The sequence below is a fragment of the Lepus europaeus genome, chromosome 11 (assembly GCF_033115175.1).
Source record: "Lepus europaeus isolate LE1 chromosome 11, mLepTim1.pri, whole genome shotgun sequence".
In the NCBI taxonomy this organism is placed as follows: Eukaryota; Metazoa; Chordata; class Mammalia; order Lagomorpha; family Leporidae; genus Lepus; species Lepus europaeus.
The window spans coordinates 9,550,828-9,574,292 of NC_084837.1; the positions used below are offsets into that span (position 1 = coordinate 9,550,828).

At 56.2% G+C, this 23,465-nt stretch overlaps 1 protein-coding gene across 1 annotated transcript in view; it reads right to left on the reverse strand.

The window, feature by feature from the left end:
- The window catches only part of ADAMTS17 (ADAM metallopeptidase with thrombospondin type 1 motif 17), a 266,125-nt gene that overhangs the window by 142,561 nt on the left and 100,099 nt on the right, over nucleotides 1–23,465 (reverse strand). The window contains exon 8 of the mRNA XM_062204548.1: nucleotides 16,110–16,215. Coding sequence (XP_062060532.1) covers nucleotides 16,110–16,215 — 106 coding nt within the window. The remainder of the gene's footprint in view (nucleotides 1–16,109; nucleotides 16,216–23,465) is intronic.

Sequence of the window (23,465 nt, forward strand, 5' to 3'; positions counted from 1 at the left end):
CTACTTCATCTTGGCTGCTTTGTTAATTCATAGTTTTCAATTAATCTATTTTTTCTTCTTAGGAAGTATTCGAGAAAAAGACAGAACCATTTCTGGTTCACTCCCGCAAACACCCATAACAGCCAGGACTGGGCCAGGCTGAAGCCAGGAGCCAGGAACTCAACCCAGGTCTACTACAGGGGCAGCGGGGACTGAACTACTGAGACGTCACTGCTGCCTCCCAGGGTGTGTGTTAGCTGGGGGCTGACATTGGACGTGGAGCTGGGATCCAAACCTAAGCACTGTGGTAGGGGCTGCAGGCATCACACCCTGGCATTTTACCACCAGGCAAATGCCTACCCCAGTCCATTTCTTCTTCTTTTAAAATATTATTTATTTGAAAGTCAGAGTTACAGAGAGATAAGGGGGAGAGGGAAAGAGAGAGAGAGGGTGAAAAAGAGAGAGTGAGCGAGAGAGAGAGAGAGAGAGAGAGAGAGAGAGGGAGAGTCTTCCACCTGCCGGTTTATTTTCCAGATGGCTGCAATGGCCAGCACTGGGCCAGGCCAAAGCCAGGAGCTTCTTCTGGGTCTCCCACGTGGGTGGCAGAGGCCCAAAAACTTGGACCATCTTCTACTGCTTTCCCCATGCCGTTAGCAGGGAGCTGGATCAGAAGTGGAGCAGTGCCTACGTGGAATGCTGGTGCCGTAGGAGGCAGTGTTACCTGCTACACCACAATGCTATAGCAGGTAAAGCTTCAAACAGTACACCCTACAACAAACAGCCTCGTACAGACCTCCCACTTCCCAGATGCACAACACCATTAGGCAATGACCAATTTCTCAAGTGCAACAACACACAGGAAAGCTCCCTGCAGGCTAACACTGGAGCCACAGGCCACACACCCAGGGCTTAGCAGTGTCACGCCCAGCCGATTCCACCACCGCCAAGCTGTTGGGGCTGTGGCTGTCGCTTAACTCCTCTGGGCCTGAGATTCCTTGCCTGTAGACCAGGGAGAATGACAGGACGGTGGTCTGTCTCGGGAATCTGTGGGGGACTGAGGACACCCGAATCCACAGTTGCTCAAGTCCCCATACAAGGTGGTGGGCTGTTTGCACACCACCTGTGCACAGTCTCCCATACAGGTCAGATCATCCCTGGGTGACCACACCCCATACGGTGTAAAAGCCGTGTCTCCCATACAGGTTAGGTGACCTCTGAGTGACCACACGCGCACACACCACGTTACACTGAACAGGAAGAGTCTGGTCATGGTCAGACACCAGGGTTCTGAGTATTCGTGACGGTGCTCAGCTGAGCCTGTGGACACAGAACCCCTGGATACGGAGGGCCGACTGTCCTTACCTTGTGGGATGGCCGGGGGCTGACGGGAACTAATGCACATAAAATGCTACAAACTGCTGGGGGAAACTGTGGAAACCCCCCACACACACACACTGCTGGGTGCAGCACCGCCCACGAGCTGCAAGCGTGGCCTCCGTACCTGGGAGCCCAATGCATGCGCTGCCCAGGCCCTGGACTCCCGTTCCCCTACACCCAGCAGTCAGGGGGGTCTGAAGCGAGACGGGAAATCAGCCCCGCCAGCAATCCCCAGTTCAAGCCCCAGAACAGTGGGGACCAGCCCTGTGCAAACACCCAGGGAGGCCAAGGAGACCAGCATAGCACCGCCCCTTGCATTTCCAAAGAGCTCCCCCTAGGGGGACACAACCTCCTGCTGAGACGAAACCTCCCTCTCTGCCTCCCAGGCTGTGCAAGACCCCCGCTGCCCTGAAGTCCCCAGCGTGACCATCAGGGGCCCGAGTGGCCTGCACGCCTCCCCCAGATGAAGAGACCCCAATCTCCCAGGTGCTTCCTGCACCGGCCCCTTCCCTGGCATGTGGCCGTCCACCTGGCTGCTCAAGGCCTGGACGCAGCACACGGCCCGGGCTCAGCACAGGCCCCTGAAGGGCACCACACAGCCACCCTGCAGGGCACAGCACAGCCACCCCTGCCTCCTGCTTCCCGGAGACAAGCTGCGAATGCACTGCTTTTGTGAGCCTGCAACTGACCTCACACTGCACACAGGAAGGCGGCCCAGCTTCCTCCTTGTGCCACTGGCCCTGGCTGCCTGCAGAGTTAGGAAGCTGCTGAGCCGGCACTCGGTGGCATGGGGTGCTGGGATCAATTAGTGATGTCTGTTAGGGAAGGAGGGACAGGCACGGGTGCTGGGAGACACTGGGATCTTTTTAAGCACACCACCCACCATTAGGCTGCATTTCCACCACCCCGTCTACACCACGCCCCATCGAACTGATGTGGGACTCAGAGACCCACATTAAACGAGTCAGGGAAGCTGCATGGCACACAGTCAGTGCACGGCCCTCGGTGTTAACAAAGAGCAGTCAGGAGGGTCTGAGGCTGACCCGGGGGTATCACTGGGTCCCATAAAACAACAGTGCTGCCATCACTACAGGAGAGGATGGCAGCGAAGTGCACACCACCTCCTGCTCGTCCTTGCGCCACTGCAATGTCTAAAGGGACATGCGGCTCCTCTCCAGCCAGACCCCAACTAAACGTCCCCCAGGGAGCGTCAAGGCAGACAGGAAGCATCTCTCCCAGGGGCTCGTCTGTCCAACAAGCACCCAGCGGCTACAAACGCCTCTCAGTGCAGCGCTGCTCCGCCCCAGGCCTCCTGGCCTCCCCGGGGGCGGCACGCACACTCGCGACCCTCTGGATGTTCAGCTGCTCTCTCCTGCACTCCCGGGAGCTCATGATCCAGCTGGCTGAGCCGTTCTGGACTCTGTCTTCCCAATGATGCTCACAGCGCGAGCACAGGACGTACGCCGTCTTCTCTCTTCTCTCTCTCCCGACAGCATTTGCCTGTTTTCTGTCTTCAGGCTGCTCGCTTTCTCTTCAATGCTCCTGCATGATGGTCCATGCTGCACACTGGCTTGCAAAGTTCTTCCAATCTGGGTCAAAAGAGCTCGATCCATGGGAAGCGACTGACGGCTCTCGGACCACCCCTTTGGTTATCTAGTTCAGTTCCCACTGGACCTGGTGCCCTGTGCAACCTCGGGGTGTATGAGAACCAGGTGAGACCCACTGGGCCACTGAGGCGGCCATGAGCACGCCCACCGGCAAGGGCAGGGTCTACCTTTCAGTGGAGCTCGGCCCTTCGGGGAGAAGGCGTGGCCATGAGGCTTTGGCTCTTCCACGGGCCAATCGGGCATCTCTGTCGCCCTCTGGAAATCCCACGTCTGAAAACGTGATGGCTCTGGGAGCCCATTCTTGAGCCTTGTTTCACAAGGAAATGTTTATCTGAAAGTCAGAGTTACATAGAGAGGGAGAGAGAGGTCTTCCATCCGATGGTCCACTCCCCAATTGGCTGCAACAGCCAGAGCTGCGCTGATCTGAAGCCAGGAGCCTCTTCCAGGTCTTCCATGTGCGTGCAGGGGCCAAAGCACTTGGGCCATCCTCTACTGCTTTTCCAGGCCATAGCAGAGAGCTGGATCAGAAGTGGGGTGGCCAGGACTCGAACCAGCGCCCATATGGGATGTCGGCATTTCAGGCCAGGACGTTAACCCGCTGCGGCACAGCGCCAGCCCCATGAGTTGTATTATAATTCTTGCAGCAGTTGCTATGTGCATGGCAAGGCCCATGGAGAGTAACACCAGGTGGTCTCAGGGCACACAATTCTGTGAGTGCTGCGGCGACCACCTTGGATGTCAGGGTTCACACTAATCCGCCAGGTTACCGATGCTTCCACACAGCGTGGAGGCTGCACTGGTCTTCCAGACCATGGGCAACAGTGCACCCACTGTGGAAAAGGAAGCAGCTGCCTTTCGTATCAGATCCGAAAGACAATGCGACACACCGACCTTCCAGGTCTGGAGCGTCCCCAGCGAGGCAGCCACGAGACCGACTGTTTACACGGTGCCACCGGCAGTGAGGACGGGAGAAGCCCGAGTGTCAGCTTCTACCTCCAGATGGACAAGCAAAGTGGATGGGACGCCCAGAGGGGAAGACGGTGCCAGCATTTCACGCCCCAGGTCACTGGCCCAGAGTCTGCTGGCTGGCAGCTCGAAGCCCCCACGCTGGGGACTACTGGGGAGCACGGACTGTTTTTGTCCAGTGCTTCCGCAGTTCTGTGGCCCCCACACATCCTCTATTTGCAAGACCCCCAATTCCCAGACCACCCACATTCTGACTGGCCAGCGCGCTGCCGGCTAGGGTTTGGTCAAATATTTACCCGATTCGATGATGCGTCAAGTTCAATGTTTAGACTAGACCAGGGTGTTGCTGACAGGTAGGATCAGTGGTGACTGCTCCAACCACACCTACAAAGACACTGGCTTCCCTGCTGCAGGGGAAGTGGAATGGAGACTGCGTATCCAACTCCAGAAGGCAGCCCAAGACCCCGGGAGCCAGCCCAAGACCCCGGGAGGCTGCCGACACTGCACAGGAGGCGAGGGGGTAAGGAAGATAAGGGGCCACAGAGGAGGTTCCAAAACCAGGATGAGAAAGCTACAAACTGTCCCACCCTCTAAAAAAAAAAGCAGCTTTTCTCCTAAACGTCACCAGTGACAGCCAAGCCACCGAATAACTAATTCAGTCACCAACAGACGGCGTATACGACGGAGCTGAAAGGTTCCCCTTGCTGGGGACGTCACGGACGGCAAGGCACCACACAGGCTGCTGCTGGTGACCTGGTGTGGACACCTAGCACACGGTCAGCCACACCAAAGTGCAGCAAGCACAACCACGCATGGACGCAACTCCTGATGACAGAGGGCTGTGCTACCATGACACGTCCACTACACTTCCCACGGTAACCTTAGAATACACGGCCTCTACCTAAAAACACACGAACGTAAACAGGAAACAGCACAGCCCGTGTGACCCCAGCAGCAGCCTCCAACAAGCCCTGCTGGCTGGCTGCTCTGCACCCCGAGGCTGAGTGCTGCACACACCACCCATAGGGCAAGTGCAACGTCCACGTCAGGGTGGAAACGACGCACGGCTCAGACGGACTCCAGGCGGCCGCACGGCTCTGGATGTACCTGTGGCTGGAAGCAGGGGGGCTTCGTGGAGGTGCCTCGGGGGTCTTTTCAAGAGCTCACATGCGCAGGGACATCCAGGTAGGCCTTGGGTCCTCGCCCTCTGCGCAGGCTCCCAGGTGACACGGATGCCCTGGGGCCCACACTGTGCCCTGGACGGCAGGTGCGGGGCGTCCTGTGGAGTTTGCTACCTGGGCAGCAGCAGGGGTGGGGCTTCCTCACTCTGACCTGGGCCTGGATGGGGGTGTTGAGGAGACCCTGTCCAGTGAGGACGGACAGTTCAACTGCAGGGGGAGAAGGCAGGGTCGGGAGCTGAGCCAAGGAAGCCAAGGTCTGGGGGACCAGGCAGCCCCCTTCTTCATCGCGAATGTCTTCCTGCTGCTGGGACAGTTCCTGACACCCCTGGGTGGGGAGGTGCAGAGCCGGTGCCATGGAGACGAAGGGGCCCTTAATTCATCCAAGGCACCCGCCCCCTGCACAGCCACCAGCAGGGCCACCTGCAGGTGCACTGGTGTCACCGACTGAAGCAGCTGACGCTTCTGCAGCTGGCCGGAGGCTCCTCTGGGCAGCAGCCGGCCTCATGCGACTTTTGGTCATCCGGGGTCTGGTCACTCGGTCCTCAGTGCGTCTGAAACTCTCCCACGGCAAGGGGGCCTGCTGCCTCAGCCACACCCTCTGTGTGGGGACGCTGCTGCCAACGTCCACTTCTGAAGACCCTGGGCTCTGCCCTGGCCTTCTCTCAGCCCAGCCAGTCATAAGCCGAGGAGGCCGTGGCCAAGGCACAGTGTGGGTTCCGGCGCCTGAGTGAGGCCACACGCAGCTTCTGCCGGCAGCTGTCTGCCTCACGCCGCAGCATCACCAGGAACCTTACAACCAGAAGCTTCTGCCGGCTCAGCTCCAAACCAGCCACCCTGCCTTCTTCCCGCTCTGCCTTGGTTCCCGGGACAGCCTGCAGCAGGCGCCGGGGAGTCAGGGGCACACAGGCCCCCGCTCCACACCACGCAGTGTGGCCACGCTTCAGAGACGTCGTGTTTTCAAGGCTTCCTGTGACTCACTGAGGAACCTGCCACCTCCCCCATCCAATGAGCATCTGATCATCTATGTTTCTTCCTAAGAGAGGCCATCCCAGGTCCACACCCCCGGCGACCCCCATGCTCTGCTCTGTCAGGAACCCAGTGCGTGACCTCTGGGTCCCCCCCCCCCCAGACCCCTGTGGCCGTCTGACCTTGGTGTCCTCAAACAGACCTGCACAAAGAGGGCCTACCCCAGTGTGCCACCGACGGAACCCACGGCAAGGCCCCCGGGGTGAGAATCTCCCACTGCAGTGGAGAGCGGATGCGCAGTGGCTGTGTGGGGGAACATGGGCACAGACCCTGGAGAGAGAGCCTTTGCCACCGTCCACAGTGCGGGAGCAGGAGGCACCTTTCTGGGAAGAGTTACGAGCACCCAGCAGCAGGGGGTGCCCCTGGGGAGGGCTCAGCCATGGCCTGGGCCCTGTTCACCTGTGGGAATGGGAGTGTCTGCAGCCTGAGGCTCGGGTCTGAGTCGGCCCTCGGCCACTGGGAGCCGTGGGAAGCGACATGACTCACCACCTGCAGAACGACACTTGGATCGCTCTGGAGGTCCCTTCCAGCTCCGAGAACCAGGAAAAAGCCACTTCGGTGGAAGCTGCCAGAGCCGCGGACTCCAACGAGCAGATCGGGGCTGTCTGACTGCAGGCGAGTCTGGGAAGACTCAGCCCGTTCTTCAGCCAAACGCAGGGCCCCCCGCAACCCCGGCCTCACAGGGCCGTCCTGGACGCCCTCCCTGCAGGCCAGCACGATCCGCCCCATAATCAGGCGCCGAGCACTCCTGGGGGGACGCGCTCACCAGCCCGGCCTGTGCGGCCCTCTTCCCAACCACGAGGGCACTCCGGGGGGGCAGGGGAGGCCTCGTGGCAGCTGCGTTTCCCATCCCGCCAACCGCTGCTGGGGCGCCGCTCGGCACAGGTGCAGCGGCATCTGCCTGCACGCTGACGAGCTTTTAATGGCTTTCCGTCTGTTTGTGTTCCCCTGCCTAGGAGCCGGGCACGGGGCCTGGGCTGTTCCCATCTGGGAGGGCTGAGGTCAAGGTCCTCGTAAGGACAGAGGCTTGAGACTTTCCAGACAACTGGAAGTCATGTTCTCACCAAGGACTGCGCATCAACCGGAAGACTCCAGAAGAGGGCCAGACAGCCCCCGGCAGCCCCTGTGGTGCGGACGACAGATCACTGCTAGGGGCAGCAAAGGGCGGCCAACAGCTGGGACCCTCTGCTCAAAACAGCATCCCCAGTTCCAGCCGCCGCCGTGGGGAGGGCGTTGGGACACTCCCCGGGCCCTGTGTGTGGAGCAGGGAGGAGGAGAAGGGGGAGGGACAAGGGACAGTGCAGGGCCTGTAGGTCTGAGCCTGGGCTCAGCGGGGTGCATCAGCTACCAAAAAACAACTCTGGGGTTCTGGGCAGCAAACTTGTAGGAACAGACAAATCCATAAATAAAAGGCAAGGAGGGGTGCGTGTTTCACACAACCTGGGAAGGCCACACCCAGCGATTGCACACGTGGCTTTTTAAAGATTTATTCATTTATTTGAAAATCAGGATTAGAGAGACAGAGCTGGAGCCACTCCCCAAATGGCTGCAACAGCCAGGCTGGACCAGGGCAGTCAGGAGCCTGGAACTCCATCCGGGTCTCCCACGTGAGTACAGGGGCCCAAGCACTTGGGCCATCTTCTGCTGCCTTCCCAGGTACATTAGCAGGGAGCTGGGCCAGAGGTGGAGCAGCTGGAACAGGAACTTACGCCCTTATGGGCTGCCAGCTTCACAGGTGGCGGCCTTACCCACTGCCCCCCACACCAGCCCCAGGATACACGGCCTTGGTACGGGGCCCAAGGAGTTCGTCCTCAGCAGTCACTCCCAGCCCCTCCGCAGGAAACCTGAGAGCCCACGAGCAGCGCCAGCAGCCCCACGCACCCCTCCATTGGGAGGGCAGGCTGTACAGACCCTGGGAGCCAGAGAGGAACCATCCGGAAGTCCTGCTGTGCAGCAAGACCCAAGGCACCCCCTTTCCTGATCCCCCAGGAAGGCCGAGCCCCCAATTCCTACTGGAAGGAAAACATGGCCCCTGCATCCCCAGGGTCTCCACATGGCAACAGCATTTCCAGGAAGTCTCTCTGCGCAGTACCTCCCTGGTGAGGCCAGCACGGCTGAGACCTGTGCCAGGCTTGCCTGATGGAACTCCCCAGCCAGACACTCAGGCAAGGGTGGCCCCCGCCCACTGGGGTCTGCAGGGAGCGACCCTATCCAGGCAGCTGTCTCACGGGGATCACCAACAAGCATCCCACGGTCTACACGTCTGCATCACAGCTGGCCTCCATGCCCCCACCATGGCAATTCCAATTCTGGAAACATTTTCTCCTACAAGGCTGGCTCCTCTGCCCCCTGCTCCTACCCTGGCCTGACCCCACCCATGAGCCATGCTTCCAGAGATGGGAATCTTCTACCTTCTGAGCTGCAACCAGGTGAGCATGTACATGGGCAGAGGGTCAACAGGACATCCCCAGGATGTCCACAGTCCTCAGCTCACCTCTGCAGTGTCACATCCTAGCCGGAAGCACCCAGGGTGACTGGTCTGGCTATGACAGATGTCCTTATTGGAGGACACCAGCCGTCCCATCCCACCTGCAGGAGAGAGCAAGGCAATCACGTTCGCCTCTGCTCAAGCTTCCACACTCCCCCTGGGTGCACCTGCCAGGATGGTGCTTACAGAAGAGGCGGGCAGCCCCAGAGGGCGGGGCGACTGTGCAGGTCTGAGAGCCCAGGTCTGAGCTCACATGTCTGTGACCAGGTCCATGCATGGCTTTGTCTGTCTGCGGGCAGCCATGTGGCTGCTTTTTGGGCAAGCACCACTCTTAGTCAGTGCATCTGCATCTCAAAGCCACAGCCCAGGTTCCTCTCCCGTGGCCCCCAGTATTCAGTATCTGGCCCTGCCCTGCCAGGTGAGATTCCTACAGGCCCCACCCATGCCTCTACTTCCTGTATCCAGGCTTCTGCTCCCAGGCTCCTGTCCCTGCACCACTTAGGTCCTGTGTCTCTGGCGAGGGGCTGGATGAGAGGCAGCAGGACTAAGCTTATGGCCATGAGCGCGTCGGGCAGGTGGAGCATTCAGGAGTGGCCAAGTGCACATTTGGAACTCGGGGTGAACGAGAGAGGGCTGAGCGTCCTGATGACCTCAGCCAGGAAGGAGGCCCAGGGCAACAGGGGAGAGGGGACAAGGGACAGAAGCAAGAAGGTGGCCAAAGAGAGCCTCAGGACGTCAGCTCTGCTGGGTTTCTCACAGGGGGTGCACAGGAGCCTCCCGCAGAGCTCCCCTCAGTCTCCTCCCTCCAGAGAGGTGGTTTAACCACCCAGGTGAGCAGTGGCCTTGGCACAGCCACACGTCCCCTACGGCTCGGCACAGCCACACGTCCCCTATGGCGCGGCACAGCTACACGTCCCCTACGGCTCGGCACAGCCACACATCCCCTACGGCTCAGCACAGCTACACGTCCCCTACACTCCCTCAGCCGGCTCTGCTCAGACATGGTTTAGACCCAGTCCTGCGCTTCTGTGACCCGTGTTTTTCAAAGTCAGAGATGGAGCCTACCCCGCCAGAATAGCAAATGGGCGGGAATGTGGGTTCGGTGCAGCAGTTAAGAGGCCCACAACCCACATCAGATTGCCTGGGCTCGCAGCCTGGCTCTGCGTCTGATCCAGCTTCTGGCTGATGCACACCCTGGGAGGCCGCGATGGCTCATGTACGTGGGTCCCTGACACCCACATCGGGGACCTGACCGAGCTCTGGGCTCCTGGCTTTGGTCTGGCGCAGCCCCGCCTGTTGTGGGTGCCTGGGGAGTGAATGCGAGTGTGGAAGATTCTCTGTCTTGGTCTTTCAGCTAAAAATGGAAACGGCAAAGCTGGAAAGTCTCCTGTTTCTCTACACAAAGATAGGGACCTCCTCTTTGCTCTGAGCAGGTGCTGGGAGTGCACTAACTCTACCCCTCCTGTTTTCAGTCACCCGGTCCAGACGACCCTGACCCTGCCCTTAGATGCTGCCGAGGAGCCCCAGCCTCTCCGGGTTGAGCCGCGCCTGCGAGCACAGGGTTCTGGCTTTTCCAGGGGAGACTCGCTCCGTGCCGTCCTGGTGTCCCCGCACCAGGAACCATGAGCCTCCCCTGGGCGAGCTGTGCTGTTAGTCCCACCTCTCAAGACGAAAGGCGGCCTCACCAACTTTGAGAGATCCGTTTGCTTCCTCTCTTAAGACGTAACTTCCAAACTGTCACCAGTAGCAGACAAATTACAACTGAATGTCGCTCTCAAGTCACCAGCAAACCCCCTCGACCTGGGAAGGTTTCCCTTTGATTTTGCTCTTGCTTTGTCTCACAGGCGGTCAGCATGAACTTGAGCTTCCAGCCTTCACAGGGACTGTCCTTCTCACGGCCAGAGATGAGCCTCAAAAGCAGAGGGCATTCTAAGAGAAACAAACTCACACCACCAATGTCTCCATTCTGCAGGTGAGCCAAGAGGTAGCGTGGTGCTGCCTCCCAACCCGGCAGCCCAGGTGCCAGGTGCTCACTGAAGCAGCTCAAAGCTGTGGTCAGGACAGCTGCCACCCACAGTCAGCCCCTGCCCGGCAGACACAGAGCACCCAGGTTCTCACCAGGATGGGCGCCAGGACTTGCAAAGCCTCCGGCTCCCGTGGAGCTCGAGATGGGAGTCCTCGCCCGCCTACACTCTGTCAGGGCACAGCATCAGAACGCTGTTTGCTTTTCCTGCAGCGTGAAGCCTGCCAGGAACCTCCATGCCACAGCATTTACTGCCCTTAAACAGAAGCCACCTGGGTTCCTAGATAAAAGGCAAGCTCTCTGTTTTATTTCCCCATCTCTCGTTTTGGATCCTTACTTTAATGGGCCTATATTGTACATTTGTTGTCAAAGAAGTGATCCCAAGTCATGCTGAGTAGAGATCATAAAGGCAGAACTGGACATATACAAATGTAGAATGAAATTAGATCCATACCTCTTACCATATAGAAAAATCAACTCAAGATGGATCAAAGGCCTCAATTTAAGTCCTGAGACTATGAAGTTACTGGAAGAAAATGTAGGGGAAATATTCCAAGACACTGGTGTAGGGGACAATTTCTTGGATAAGCTCCCCAAAGCAAAACTAGACAATATCAAACTTAGAAGCTTCTACATAGCAAAGGAAACAATCAACACAGTAAAGAGGGGGTGGCGTTGCGGCATAGTAGGTAGGCTGCTGCCTGCAGTGCCCGCATCCCATATGGGCACCGGTTTGAGTCCCAGCTGCTCCACTTCCAATCCAGCTCTCTGTTATGGCCTAGGAAAGCACTGGAGGATGGCCCAAGTCCTTGGGCCTCTGCACCCACGTGGGAGACTCAGAAGAAGCTCCTGGCTTCAGACCAGCCCAGCTCCAGCCGTTGCAGCCATTTAGAGAGTGAACCAGTGAATGAAAGACCTTGCTCTCTATTTCTGCCTCTGTAACTCCATCTTTCAAATAAATAAGTCTTTTAAAAAAATAGAGTGAAGAGACAGCCAACATAATGGGGAAAACTATTTGCAGGTTATCTATCTGACAAAGATTAACATCCAGGATATAGGGGCTGGCACGGTGGTGTAGTGGGCAAAGCCACTGCCTGCATTGCCCGCATCCCACATGGGTACCGGTTCAAGTCCCACCTGTTATGCTTCTGATCCTGCTCCCTGCTAATGCACCTGGGAAAGCAGTGGAAGCTGGCCAAGTCCTAGGGTCCCTGCACCCACGTGGAAGATCCAGAAGAAGCTCCTGGCTTCTGGCTTCAGCCTGGCACAGGCCTGGCTGTTGTAGCCATTTGGGGAGTGAACAAGTGGATGGAAGACCTCTTTATCTTTCCCTCTCTCTCTGTATCTGTGCCTTTCAAATAAATAAAAATCTTTTTTTTTTCAAATATCCAGGATATATCAGCAAATCAAACTCCAAGAAATAAAAAAAAAAACAACAAATCCAGTTAAGAAATGGGCCAAGGACCTCAAGAGACTGCTCTCAAAAGAAACATAAATGACCAACAAATATACGAAGAAATGTTCCACATACCAGCCATCAGGGAAACAGAAATCAGAACCACAATGAAGTATCACCTCACTCCCGTCAGAATGGCTGTTATCCAAAACACAAGAGTACCAAATGCTAGCAAGCATATGGAGAAAGGGAAACACTTTTCCAGTGTTGGTAGGAATGTAAATTAGTGCAGCCACTGTGGAAAACACTGTGGCGAGTTCTTTAAAAACTCAAAATAGACTTGCTATAAGATCCAGCAATCCTACTACCGGGTACACACCCAAAAGACAGGAACACATTGTATCAGAGTGACACCTGCACGACCTTGTTCACAGCAGCACGGTTCACAACAGCCACACATGGAATCAACCAAAGTGTCCATCATCGGACAAATGGACAGTGTGGTGTATACACACAAGGGGAAATTATTCAGCTACAAAAAGTGTGAAACTCTATCATTTGTGCCACAATGGCTGCCAGCAGAGGACACCAAGTTGAGTGAAAAACAACCAGACACAGAATGTTCTCTCTTATAAATAAGAGAGCTGAAATTTAAAAAACAAATTTAAAAAGCAACACTTGTGTGTATCAGTTTTGCTGCAAATATAGTATTTTGTCAAACTTTGCTTTAAATCTTTGTCACACTGTTAAGAATGGCATACTACTCTAGTTTTAGTGACCCATGATTGTCTTAAAATTTACTGTGTATGAATGAAATTTGATTATTCTTTACAGCCCATGCCTATATCCCCAGTGAACTATGATCTTTTTACTTGTTGAATTCTTTATTTAGTGGAGCATTAATTATGCCTTTGACTACAATGTAAACTGAAAACATCAAGTCAAAAATAAGAAATAAGTAACAAGCAACACTTGCTTCCTACTCTATGACGTAAAAGCTAAACACTATCTACTCCGAAGACTGACTCAATAACACAATGGTGGCACAGCACCTAACACGGTGCTTGGCACACAGCAGGTGTACAGTGAACAAGAGCTCTGACGGGCCGGAAACATCATTAGCACATTACGGATTCACACACAAGGCAGCAGTATCGACGTGACCGTGGCAAAAATTTTCCACTGACTTCATAATTTACAATTATAGCACTTTATAAATACACTGTAAAAATATAACTTACAATTGAATTAACATCTTAAGATTTAGCTTCTAACTTAGAACTTGGACTGGCGCCAGTTACCAGCACCAAACACGTGATGTTGGAACCACTGAAAATGAAAACTATGCACACAGAGAGACCCCAGAGAGAGGAGCAGGATGGCGATACGACGCCAGCACACGATTGAGTGACCTGAGGTAGCCAGAATCATGTCCGCTCCTGTGACTCGGAGTTTGACAAATGATACATGCAGCTCATCCAAACTGATTTTCCTCCCGACACCTGGGCCTCACAGTGGCTGCTCACCCTGAACCTTCTGAGCACCTCCGGTGAGCAGCAGCAGAGCCGCACCTGCCGGTGCCCCTGGGCAAAGGCACGCACCCACCCCGGGATGCTTCCCCTTCTCCGGACCAGTGGGGGAACTTCCTAACGTCCCCTAAGTGCTCCACTGCGCTCCTACACCTGGAGTGGCTTCCAGGTCTCCTGCATGTGAGGCAGAGTGGCCCAGGGCTCCCCCGACAGGGCCTGTCTTGGCCTTTACAAGTGGTCCACGTGGTCTGGGTCACTGCTCCGAGCCCAGGTGACCACGGGGCTGGTGGGCGGACAAGATAGGGCTTCCCGGCACTTACAAAGAACCACAGACAACAGACTTCTAAGGGCAAACCAAGCAGTGGGAGAGCCAAATGCTGGTGCGATTGTTGGCTTTGATGAACAATGCCTGTCTGTTTCTGTGGGCAATTAAAGTTCTACAGAAGCTATAAAGAGCTCTCCAAGAAAGTCTAAACAGCCTTTGGCTGGAGGGTACAGCAGCGCAACTCAATCTAACCATTCATCTTTGCAGCTCCCTGTGCTACACCGCGCCGGTGTTACAGCCAAGCAGCTCACCTGGGACAAACAGCCCTCGGGGCTGTGACCATCCCAGGAGAGACCTCCGTGCAGCCCACGAGTGCCCCACACACCTGCACACAGCCCTCCCACGTGTGCCGCGGTGCTGAGCGCTGCCACGAAAGACCGCAGTTCCCATGACTGTAGCTCAGGTCTTCCCACAAGGGGGCTTCAATGTGCGTTATGGAAAAACTATGCATGGGTCTCAATAACTTTTTTTTTTACAACAAAATAAAATCATAGCTTTGAATGCCATTTTTTCCCATGAACTTTTTGAAGGACTCATATTTAAAACTGACCAAAGGTCCCTAACGAGCTGGATGCTGGGAACTGTGTTGACAGCTCTGCATTGTCCCAGCCAGAGGTGGGTGGTTAGTTACGGGGCACTGCCACGGGCTGGCCGTGGCCTCTGGCACAGGAAGATGTTTGCCAAAGCCATTTGGTTTAATGCTTTTTTTTCCCCAGAAAATCACTCAGTACAGATTTTTTAACAACTCAGTGCTATCAGTACAAATTTTAGTGCATTTAATTTTAAAAAACAGTTTGGGCAAGGTGTTGTACCAATACAGGTGGAGCACCTCTTATCCAAAATGCTTAAACATTTCAAATTTCATATTTTAGAAAACCTGCACATACATGAGGTATCTGTGGACCAGGACCCAAGTCTAAATGTGACGCTCACGTATGTTTTATACACACATCTTATACGTGTAGATGAAGGTGGCTTCATACACTATTTCTAGTGACCTGCATTTTGCCTGTGACCTATCCCATCGGGTCAGGTGTGGAATTTTCCATTTGTGGTGTCATGCCAGCACTCGAACACGTCGATGTTTTGAAGCATTTCAGATTTCAGACATTCAGATGTGGGATGCCCAACAGCATTTTAAAAATCCCGTCAAGATGAAAGAATTGTAATCAGAGCCAACTGCGCATCTTGCCTCGCCAGCCCCCAGGTGGCTAGCGCGGGATCCCCTCGGGTGATGCAGAGAAACTCACACGCAAACGCGACTGCCACTCTGCACCCACACCACGACACTGAACAGGTGCAAAGCCAAAGACCAAACTCGCTATGGAAATAGGAGACATTACGATGGCACCAGACCTCACAACTACAAAAGCAAAGCCATGCATGTGGCTGAGGCTCGAGGCAGACGGTTGCTTCGGCTGCTCCCTAGGCACCGACTTGACAGCTGCAGAGGCCTCGGCCAACCTGGGCCCTCCCTGCGGCAGGTGGGAAGGAAATCTCACGGGATTCCTTTTCTCTGGGAACTAGATTTCCACCTTACTCTGCTCCATCCGATCCAATATGCATTTCCCACTGTTCCGCACGCTCTCTTTGAGGTCTCTAAGTAGTTATGTAACAGACATTCGTGCCGAGAAACAGAACACAGACACTTACTTTGGAAAAAGAGTAAACCCTAGGACCACAGTTTGATTGACAGCTGTCTTCCTGCCACCTGAGCTGCCCTGTGGGTGAAGGACAGTCACTCACCCGTTTGCTTCTTCACCTGAAAGACACGGAGGTGGCCTCGGCTTCTGCCTGAAAAGGCACCTTGGAGCCCCAAGGTTCTCTGGTTACTTCACCCTAAACAGAAGCATTTCTGTGTGCAAACAGAATGAGCTCTACTCAGGAGGTTGGACTTGGCTCGAAACTGGCTGAAACGAAGCTAGAAAGCCAGTCACGCAAAGACAAACCCCGCACACGAAGACACACTTTAGCGTGCGTCCGAGATCATGCAGGGGAACAGAACTAAGTGAGCCACTCTGAGAAAGTCCTCTTCCCCTCACTGAGCTGGCCTCAAGGGCAGCCAGGCGCATCAGATTAACACGTCAACCCTCAGGGTCAGCCTGCTCAGCGGGGCTGGGAGCCTGGCTCGCAGAACGTACAGAATCCAAGGGAAAAAGCGTGTTCAGAAAGGAATCCAAAGATACAGAGCGGCCCGGGGTCTCATACTTACTTGTGGCCCAGCTCGTGCGCAATGGTGAACGCCAAGTTGAGGCCATTGTCTTCGGCAAGCACGCACTTCCTCTTAGCGCTGCACACGCCTCCCAGGTACGCGATCCCTACAGCAGAGACATAAAACACACCCTCTTCAGAACGTGGGCGGAAAGGCTGTGTGGTCAGCGTCACGTGGGACCTGGAGTGGGGCAGGTGGGACCGGCTGGCCATGGCGGGACCGGCAAGCCTGCAGGTTTGTGTTCACCCAGCAATAACCACGATGCTAACCACAGACAACTGTCAAGCATCCAACGTGTCAGGTGGGCCGCTGAGCGGTCCACACACAGGACACTTCAAGAGTTCATGCAATGTAGGATTAAAAGAAAAGTTTATTTTGAGGCAAAAAACTTGGAAAGCCATGTATATGGGAAGCGTATATTATGAAAAATCAACACATGGATTAAAGAAATTTTTCCCACCAAATAAACTTTGAATCCCATCTTCCATGATGGAGGAGACACGGGAACAGGTGCAGAGAGGAAAGGTAACTTTCTCATTGTCACCAGATTCGCCCTGGGACCTGGGATCCTAAGCCGGATCTGTGCAGCTTCAATGGCCAAGGCTGGGAACAGGTGAGGCCACCCCGGCAAGCGGTCACCTGTGCAAAGCTAAGGGAGGCCCTTGCTCTTCTGAGCACCTGCACACCCCCAGCAGAGCCTCCTCGAATTCTGCACCTGGGCACTTTTGCCTCAGTCTAGACCTGGCCCTGTGAGGATCGATGCTCTCAGATGCCCCTGGGGTACCAGCTTGGCTCTAGCTCGCGAACAGCAGCTGGTGAAGGATGTGCAGGAGGCTCTGGAAGATGCTCAGGAGCCGTAAGAGCATGCAACCAGGACCCGGGGGAGCAGAGAGAACACGGGACTCACCAGCACAGGATGAGCCCCCAGGCCAGCTTCCTCCTCTCCACACACTCACCCTGAGAGAGAATGCATGGCCAGACAGCCTGCTTCAGCAGGAAGGCGGGGCAGAGAGAGGTGTTAGCAGGACGAGGCACACACATGGGGACACAGAAGGGGACACACGGATGGCACTGCAGGAGGGGAGGGGGCTGCAGGGAAGAAGGCTCTGGGACTGAAGGGGGTGTGAGCAGCATCTGTTGGGGGAGGGGCGCTGGGCGGTGGGCACAGCAGGGCAGGAAGGACAAAACCCTCCCCTCCCCTTCCGCCTGACTTCTGGAGGCCACACTGCGGGCCCCGTACTGCCCGCACAATCTGCACACTTCTATCCACCTTGCACCCTGGACGGAGAACCCTTATCACCCAGGCCCCCCAGGACGGGTCTCACCTGGGGCCCTGGACACCTGCCCTCTGCCCTCCTGGTACTGGTGCCCTCTGACCCCTCTGAGAGCAGCCCCTCAACAGTCCTGTGAGACACACAACTGGGTGGGGGGACAAGGAGGCGCTGGAGGAGGAGGCTTGTGCTCCCCGCTGTGAGGGCAGAGCAGTGCAGAGTGATCTTGGGCCCCCTGGGCGTGGAGCCGTGCTGCAGTGGCTGGGAACGGCAGGTGGAAACGACACCCAGCTGGACCAGCCCTGGGAGGGGCTGTGGCGGCTGAGCAGGGCCACCCTTGTCCATCACAGACGCTGCCCAGCTGCCCTGCTGCGGCTGACTTGTCCAAGGTCCCTCAGGGCGGAAGGCACTGGCAGGCAGGGCAGGACAAACGGTTTCGTTAAGGGTGACCCTGCACCCAAAGAGCTGAATCAACCTCCCCTTGCTGACATCAAAACCAAACTGGTGCAGAGCTCAGCCCCACCCAGGGCACTGCCTCCTTGCTGGTCCCCTGGGCCAGGCACAGAGGAGGCTCTGCGGGGATGCCGCTCTGGGCCCGGGCCCACAGTTCAGCTTCCATGCCTGCACCGAGCCCGGGTACCACACCACGCGTCTGTTTTTATTTGGAAACGTGCAATGTGTAGGCCAAGGCTGAAGAATTTAAAATAAAATTTAAAAAAAAAGAAATAAATCAGAAGCTATTTGCCCATGAGATGATTCTGTTGCACGTGGACATCATAAACCAACAACACCGGCTGCTAGGAGGAACGGAAAACAGCACAGGACACAGCCTGGCTTCTCGGTGCTGTCGAGGTTGTCATTTTGGTTTTGTTTAAAAATGCCTGTGTGGGCTGCTGCGGAGGGCCAGGGGGTGGGTGGAAGGCGGCTGCACAGCCTTGCTGGCAGGAGCGTGCAACACACGTGCACACCCACGCACACGCTTGGTCGAACTCCAGTGGTGTGGATCCCGCCCACCCTTGCCTGGGTCACTGCATCCAAGTGAAAGGATCCGGAGAGAGGTGGGAGACGAGAGGGGGCTGAATGTGCTGAGCTTGCTGGGGCCGGGCCGGGCCACTGCTGAACCAGCAGCCCTCAGCTGCCGCCCCAGCACTTCCTGCGGCGCCGGCGGCCCTGCCTACAGCACCGGGGAACACCAAAGCCACGAGCCTCCCAGTAACTGCATTTTAATCCTTCCAAGACCCAGGCAACTTCTCTCTCTCGTTAGAAAACACAGGACCTGTTTAGTTAGTAGCAATGTTCTCGCACAAAGGTGTACTAGGGTCCCCTGCCTTGCAGGATTTGCTGGGGCAGCGCCCAGCCAGGTCCCAAAGCCCAGCAAGGGAGCAGACATAAAGGCGATCGGGCCCCACTGCCGCAGCGCAGCAGCTGCTGGTCTGTGGACACGGGTGTGGCAACGCTCGGAAGGCAGGACACAGCCTGGAGGAAATCCCAGGCTGTGGGGGAATTTCTCGTCATTAAGCCACGGAGCATCCGTAGGAAATCACGCCACTGTAGCCCACCACTGTTCATGCTTTCTGGGAATGAATGGCTACCAGGGAAGGGGGGCCCAAGACCCGAGACCCTCCCAGTGCCTCAAGCTGCACAGGGCACCAACCTGGAAACCCCCGCCAAACCCCAGGGCGTGCTTGTCAAGAAAGGAGGAGAAACCAGTGTTCATGGCATTTATCCGTCAACACTCAGGGTCTGCGACACGGGGCAGGGGGCTGTGGAGCCAGGGGTGGCCAGATGACCAGGCAAGGGCTTCCTGGATCCTAGGCCAGTGCTTCCGATGCTCTCAGCCTCCTGGGACTTGAGGTCCCCCCACCAAGAGACATCCCAGTGGAGCTCACGGGAATGTGTCGACAAACGTCAACCCCACGAGCTTGCACAGCTGCTGGGGAGCCCCAGGGAGCAGAGGGAGCGAGTGCTCTGCACGCCTCACTCCTGCTTCCTGGTCCTGTCTTCCAGATGGGGAGGCAGAGGCAAGCGCCAGTGACAGGGTCAATCCGCGCCCTCACCAGGACACAGAGGTAGGGCTTTCTGCCTCCGTTCCGCCAGGCAAACCCTGGGCCTCCCCAGCCAAAGCTTTGGTAAGCAGCCGCAGTGACTGAACTTCCAGGGCTCGGAAGGTAGTCACAGATCTTAACACCTTCTTGCGTGGACACGCGGCTGGAGTCAAGTAGGCTTTCATGTCTAAGTCCAAACTTCTTTTAAGCCAAAAGATAAAAGACCCAAGGCCAGCACATTAATCAATTAATTAATTAATTGGTGCAGCATTAATCCACCGCCTCCGACACTGCATCCCATATGGGCACCGGATCAAGTCCCGGCTGCTCCACTTCTGACCCGGCTCCTGGCTAATGCTCCTGGGAAAGCAGCAGATGACGGCGAAGGGCGTGGGCCCCTGCATCCAAGTGAGAGACCTGGATGAAGCTCCTGGCTCCTGGCTCCAGTCTGGCCCAGCCCCAGCTGTTGTGGCCATTTGGAAGATAAATCAGTGGACAGAAGATCTCTCTGTGTGTGTGTGTGTGTGTAACTCTGCCTTTCAAATAAATAAATCTTTAAAAAAAAACCAAAAACTAAAGGGACACACCCAACAATGTTGACAGTAGTTTGCCCTAGGTTGTGCTGTTGGAATTGGAGATCTTTTTCAGTTTCTCCATTTTCTTCTTTTAGGAGGAGAATTCAAAAAGTTCATAGAAATATATATTATAAAAAATTATGCATCGATTTCAAATGTTTGTGCACCAAAATAAACTTATCTGTCAGGTCCTCTTTCCACGAACCCTCTGGAGTTTCCCTCATTAGGAAATCAAATCCGACTTGAACCTGGTATAATTAACACGCATGTTGCTATGAAAACTAGAGTGACTGACGGCGTCTCAGTTATCCTCGGTGACACACAGCAGAGGTGGAAGCCAAGAACACCAGCCCTCTGCCCTGACTCAGTGCGCATGGCGCTTCTGGCCAGAGAAGCACAAGGCTGGGGTCAACAAGCACAGCCCAGCACATGCTTGCCCCCGAGATGGGGGCTCGGCTGCGTCACCACCCCCTGGCACGGCTCAGGGGAGAACCCTCTCCTACATCGGAGTGCAAACGAAAAGCTGTACCAAGTCTCTGACTCCCAGAGAAGCAGGTCTAACTCATCCAGAGACGCGAGCCACGTGCACCAGACACGCGGACCTGCCTCGCCAGCCACGCCAATGCCACGCCAATGCCACGTGGACCCTCTCTCCTCCTGTCTCTAGCGCAAGATCACAGAGGCAATAAGGTAAGCGCGTTAAATCATTTTCTTCCGGGGCCAGTGCTGTGGTGTAGCAGGTAAAGGTGCCGCCTTCAGTGCCGGCATCCTGTACGGGCGCCATTTCAAGCCCCGGCTGCTCCACTTCCCACACAGCTCTCTGCTATGGCCTGGGAAAGCAGCAGAAGATGGCCCAAGTGCTTAGGCCCCTGCACTGACGTGGGAGGCCCGGGAGAAGCTGCTGGCTTTGGATTGGCCCAGCTTCTGCCATTGCTGCCATTTGGGGAGTGACCCAGCGGATGGAAGATCTCTCTCTCTCTCCTCTGTGTAACCCTGATTTTCAAATACATAAATCTTTTAAAAATTTATTTTTTCTTGGTAGAAAGCATGGCATCAAGAGCCCATGATTCCTAAGTGTGGGCTTGGCCGTCCGGCCCTCTGTAGACGTAACAAGCAAACAACACACACCTGTGTGAACTCTGGTTATCCGGTGAACTGCTGCGTGTGAGCACGTGCAGCTGGGGGTCTTGGCCACGCTCCAGACCCGCACGGGCTCGGCCTCTGGGAGAGCCAGTCAGGCTTCTCCCACCCACTGCTCAAGGCCCCAGCACCGTCGCAGGGGCCACTGGGACATCCCACTGTCAACTACAGAGCGCACCTGGCACCCACACACAGGGTAAGCACAGCCGTCCACACCACGCCCCACTCTCAGGATCCTCAACAGGATGTGTGCTCTCGTAAACCTCACCTGTGGCTGTCGGTGTGGCCAGCATCCAAGAGTGCGAGCCTTGGAGTCCAGGAAGCAACCAGCGGAAAATCAGCCACAGCCGACTCCTGTTATTCGTGGCAGCTGTGTGCTAGCAAATACCACCACCGCTGAACTGTAACCCCTGAGCCACAGCTCCCGGCGGAATACAGATTCTTCCCTGGGAGCCATGGTCCCCAGGTTTGCATTATCTGTGTGTCTGTTTAAAGACACCCTATTGGTCTGCCAGGAGACAGACTCCAAAAAGCTCATGAAAAATAAAAGTTTATTTGGGTAAAAAAAAAAAAAAAACAAAATTCAGAAATCCACGCACAGCGTTTTTATAACATGCATTTTCCACAAACCTTTTCGAAGATCTCCTTGCATGCATGGATTTCAAAACTTTTCACACCAAAATATCTTTTAATTCCATTTCCCACCAACTTCCTGAGGAGCCTGCCGATGCTGCTGTTCACGGGCACTGCCCTGGCAGCCCAGAGCGCGCCGGCTCACACGGAACGTACCCAGCGCTCGGGTTTCTCCCCAGGCTGCCCCCTCCTGTGCTCCGGAACAGCAGGTAACATGGCAGCCCTACGCCTGGGGCGTTTAGAACAGCGGAGTCAGCACAAACCCAAAGAGCGTGGCGCTCGGCGGGAAGCAGCGCTTGCTGACGCTAGGAGTCACAGGAGAAGGCAGGGAGGCCTGGCTGCCCTCAGCCCGGAATGTGCCTGTGCGGTGGCTAAGCGTCCTCACAAAGGCACTGCTTTAGCAAGCGGGCGAATTCGCGAGCCCAAAGCACGGGTCTCACAAAGTCAGGCGAAACGAGGCCCTCATCCGTCACGGGAGACAGTCAGCTGTCACGTAAGGGCTGCTTCAGCTGCCCCACGGCACCAGCAGTCCGTCCTCCTCTTCAATGTTTCTTCTGTGCTCTCCAAGGCCAATGGACCACGAGGCCATCATCCTCGTAGGCACAGGGGCCCACGGAGACTCCGCCAGGGGCTTCCGGAACAGGCACTGATGCCCGGCAGGCAGGGCCCGCGCAGGTTCAGCTCAGGACACTGGAGGAGCCTTGAACCTGTCTTGTTTTCACAAACACTTCATCAGGGGTTTCCTGACGGCCTGCACGCCGCGGCCCTGGGCCAGGCGCAGCCTGCAGATTGAGCCAGAGCAGCGTAGGCCTTGGGAAAGCAGCCTTCAGAATGTCACTCCCAAGACAGACACGGGAGCAGGTGGACAGGTGAGCAGAGGGGTTAGCAGCCGGACCCTGGGGCCCCACGGGTGGACGCTGGGGTCTGTAATACAGCTGCCTGGTGACCGAGTCCAGCCACGGCCTCTGCAGACAGGGGACCAATGGAGACTGCAGGTTAAGGCCTCCTCCAGCGCCTGACTCTGCCCCCAGGCGGCGCCCCTCTCCGGGTCACCTGCCAGAGCACAGGGCCCCGCACTGAGCCTCTCCCTCCTTCTCACTTCTATTCCCCCCACCAACATCACTGAGCACCCTGGACCAGGCGGGGACAGCTCCGTGTCTGGGGAGCATTGAGGCACCACTGTGAGTGCAGCAGGTGCCATGTGAGCCCACGGCTCCACCCCAGCACACCTGGGCCCTCCCTGGGTGGTCTTCCAGCACCTGCCATGCGGAACACGTGACCACCTGACAGCTTGCTCACCGCTGCAGGTGTGCAGGTTTGTGCGTGGGGCCGCATCCCTGCAGCAGGAGGCTGATGCACACTCCTACAGGTGTGAACCCAGTGCCGCCGGAAGCTTTAACCCGTTCACATTCTCAGCCTAGCATGGACTTCCGTCAGTACTTTTAGAAACTGCCAGTCCCACTCTCGACAGCTGTCAGAATCCTCCCTTAACTGGGGGCTCGGCACCCTCCCCCTCCCAGGGCGCAGTCAGCTTTCGGGCAGGGGTGAAGCAGTAGCTACGATGCACCTGCTACTCCCGTATCCCACCTGGAGAACCAGGGTTCAAGTCCCAGCTCTGCTATTGTTCACCCAGGGAAGCAGCAGGCGATGGCCCAAGGATGTTAGTCCCTGCCACTCATGTGGGGGATGCAG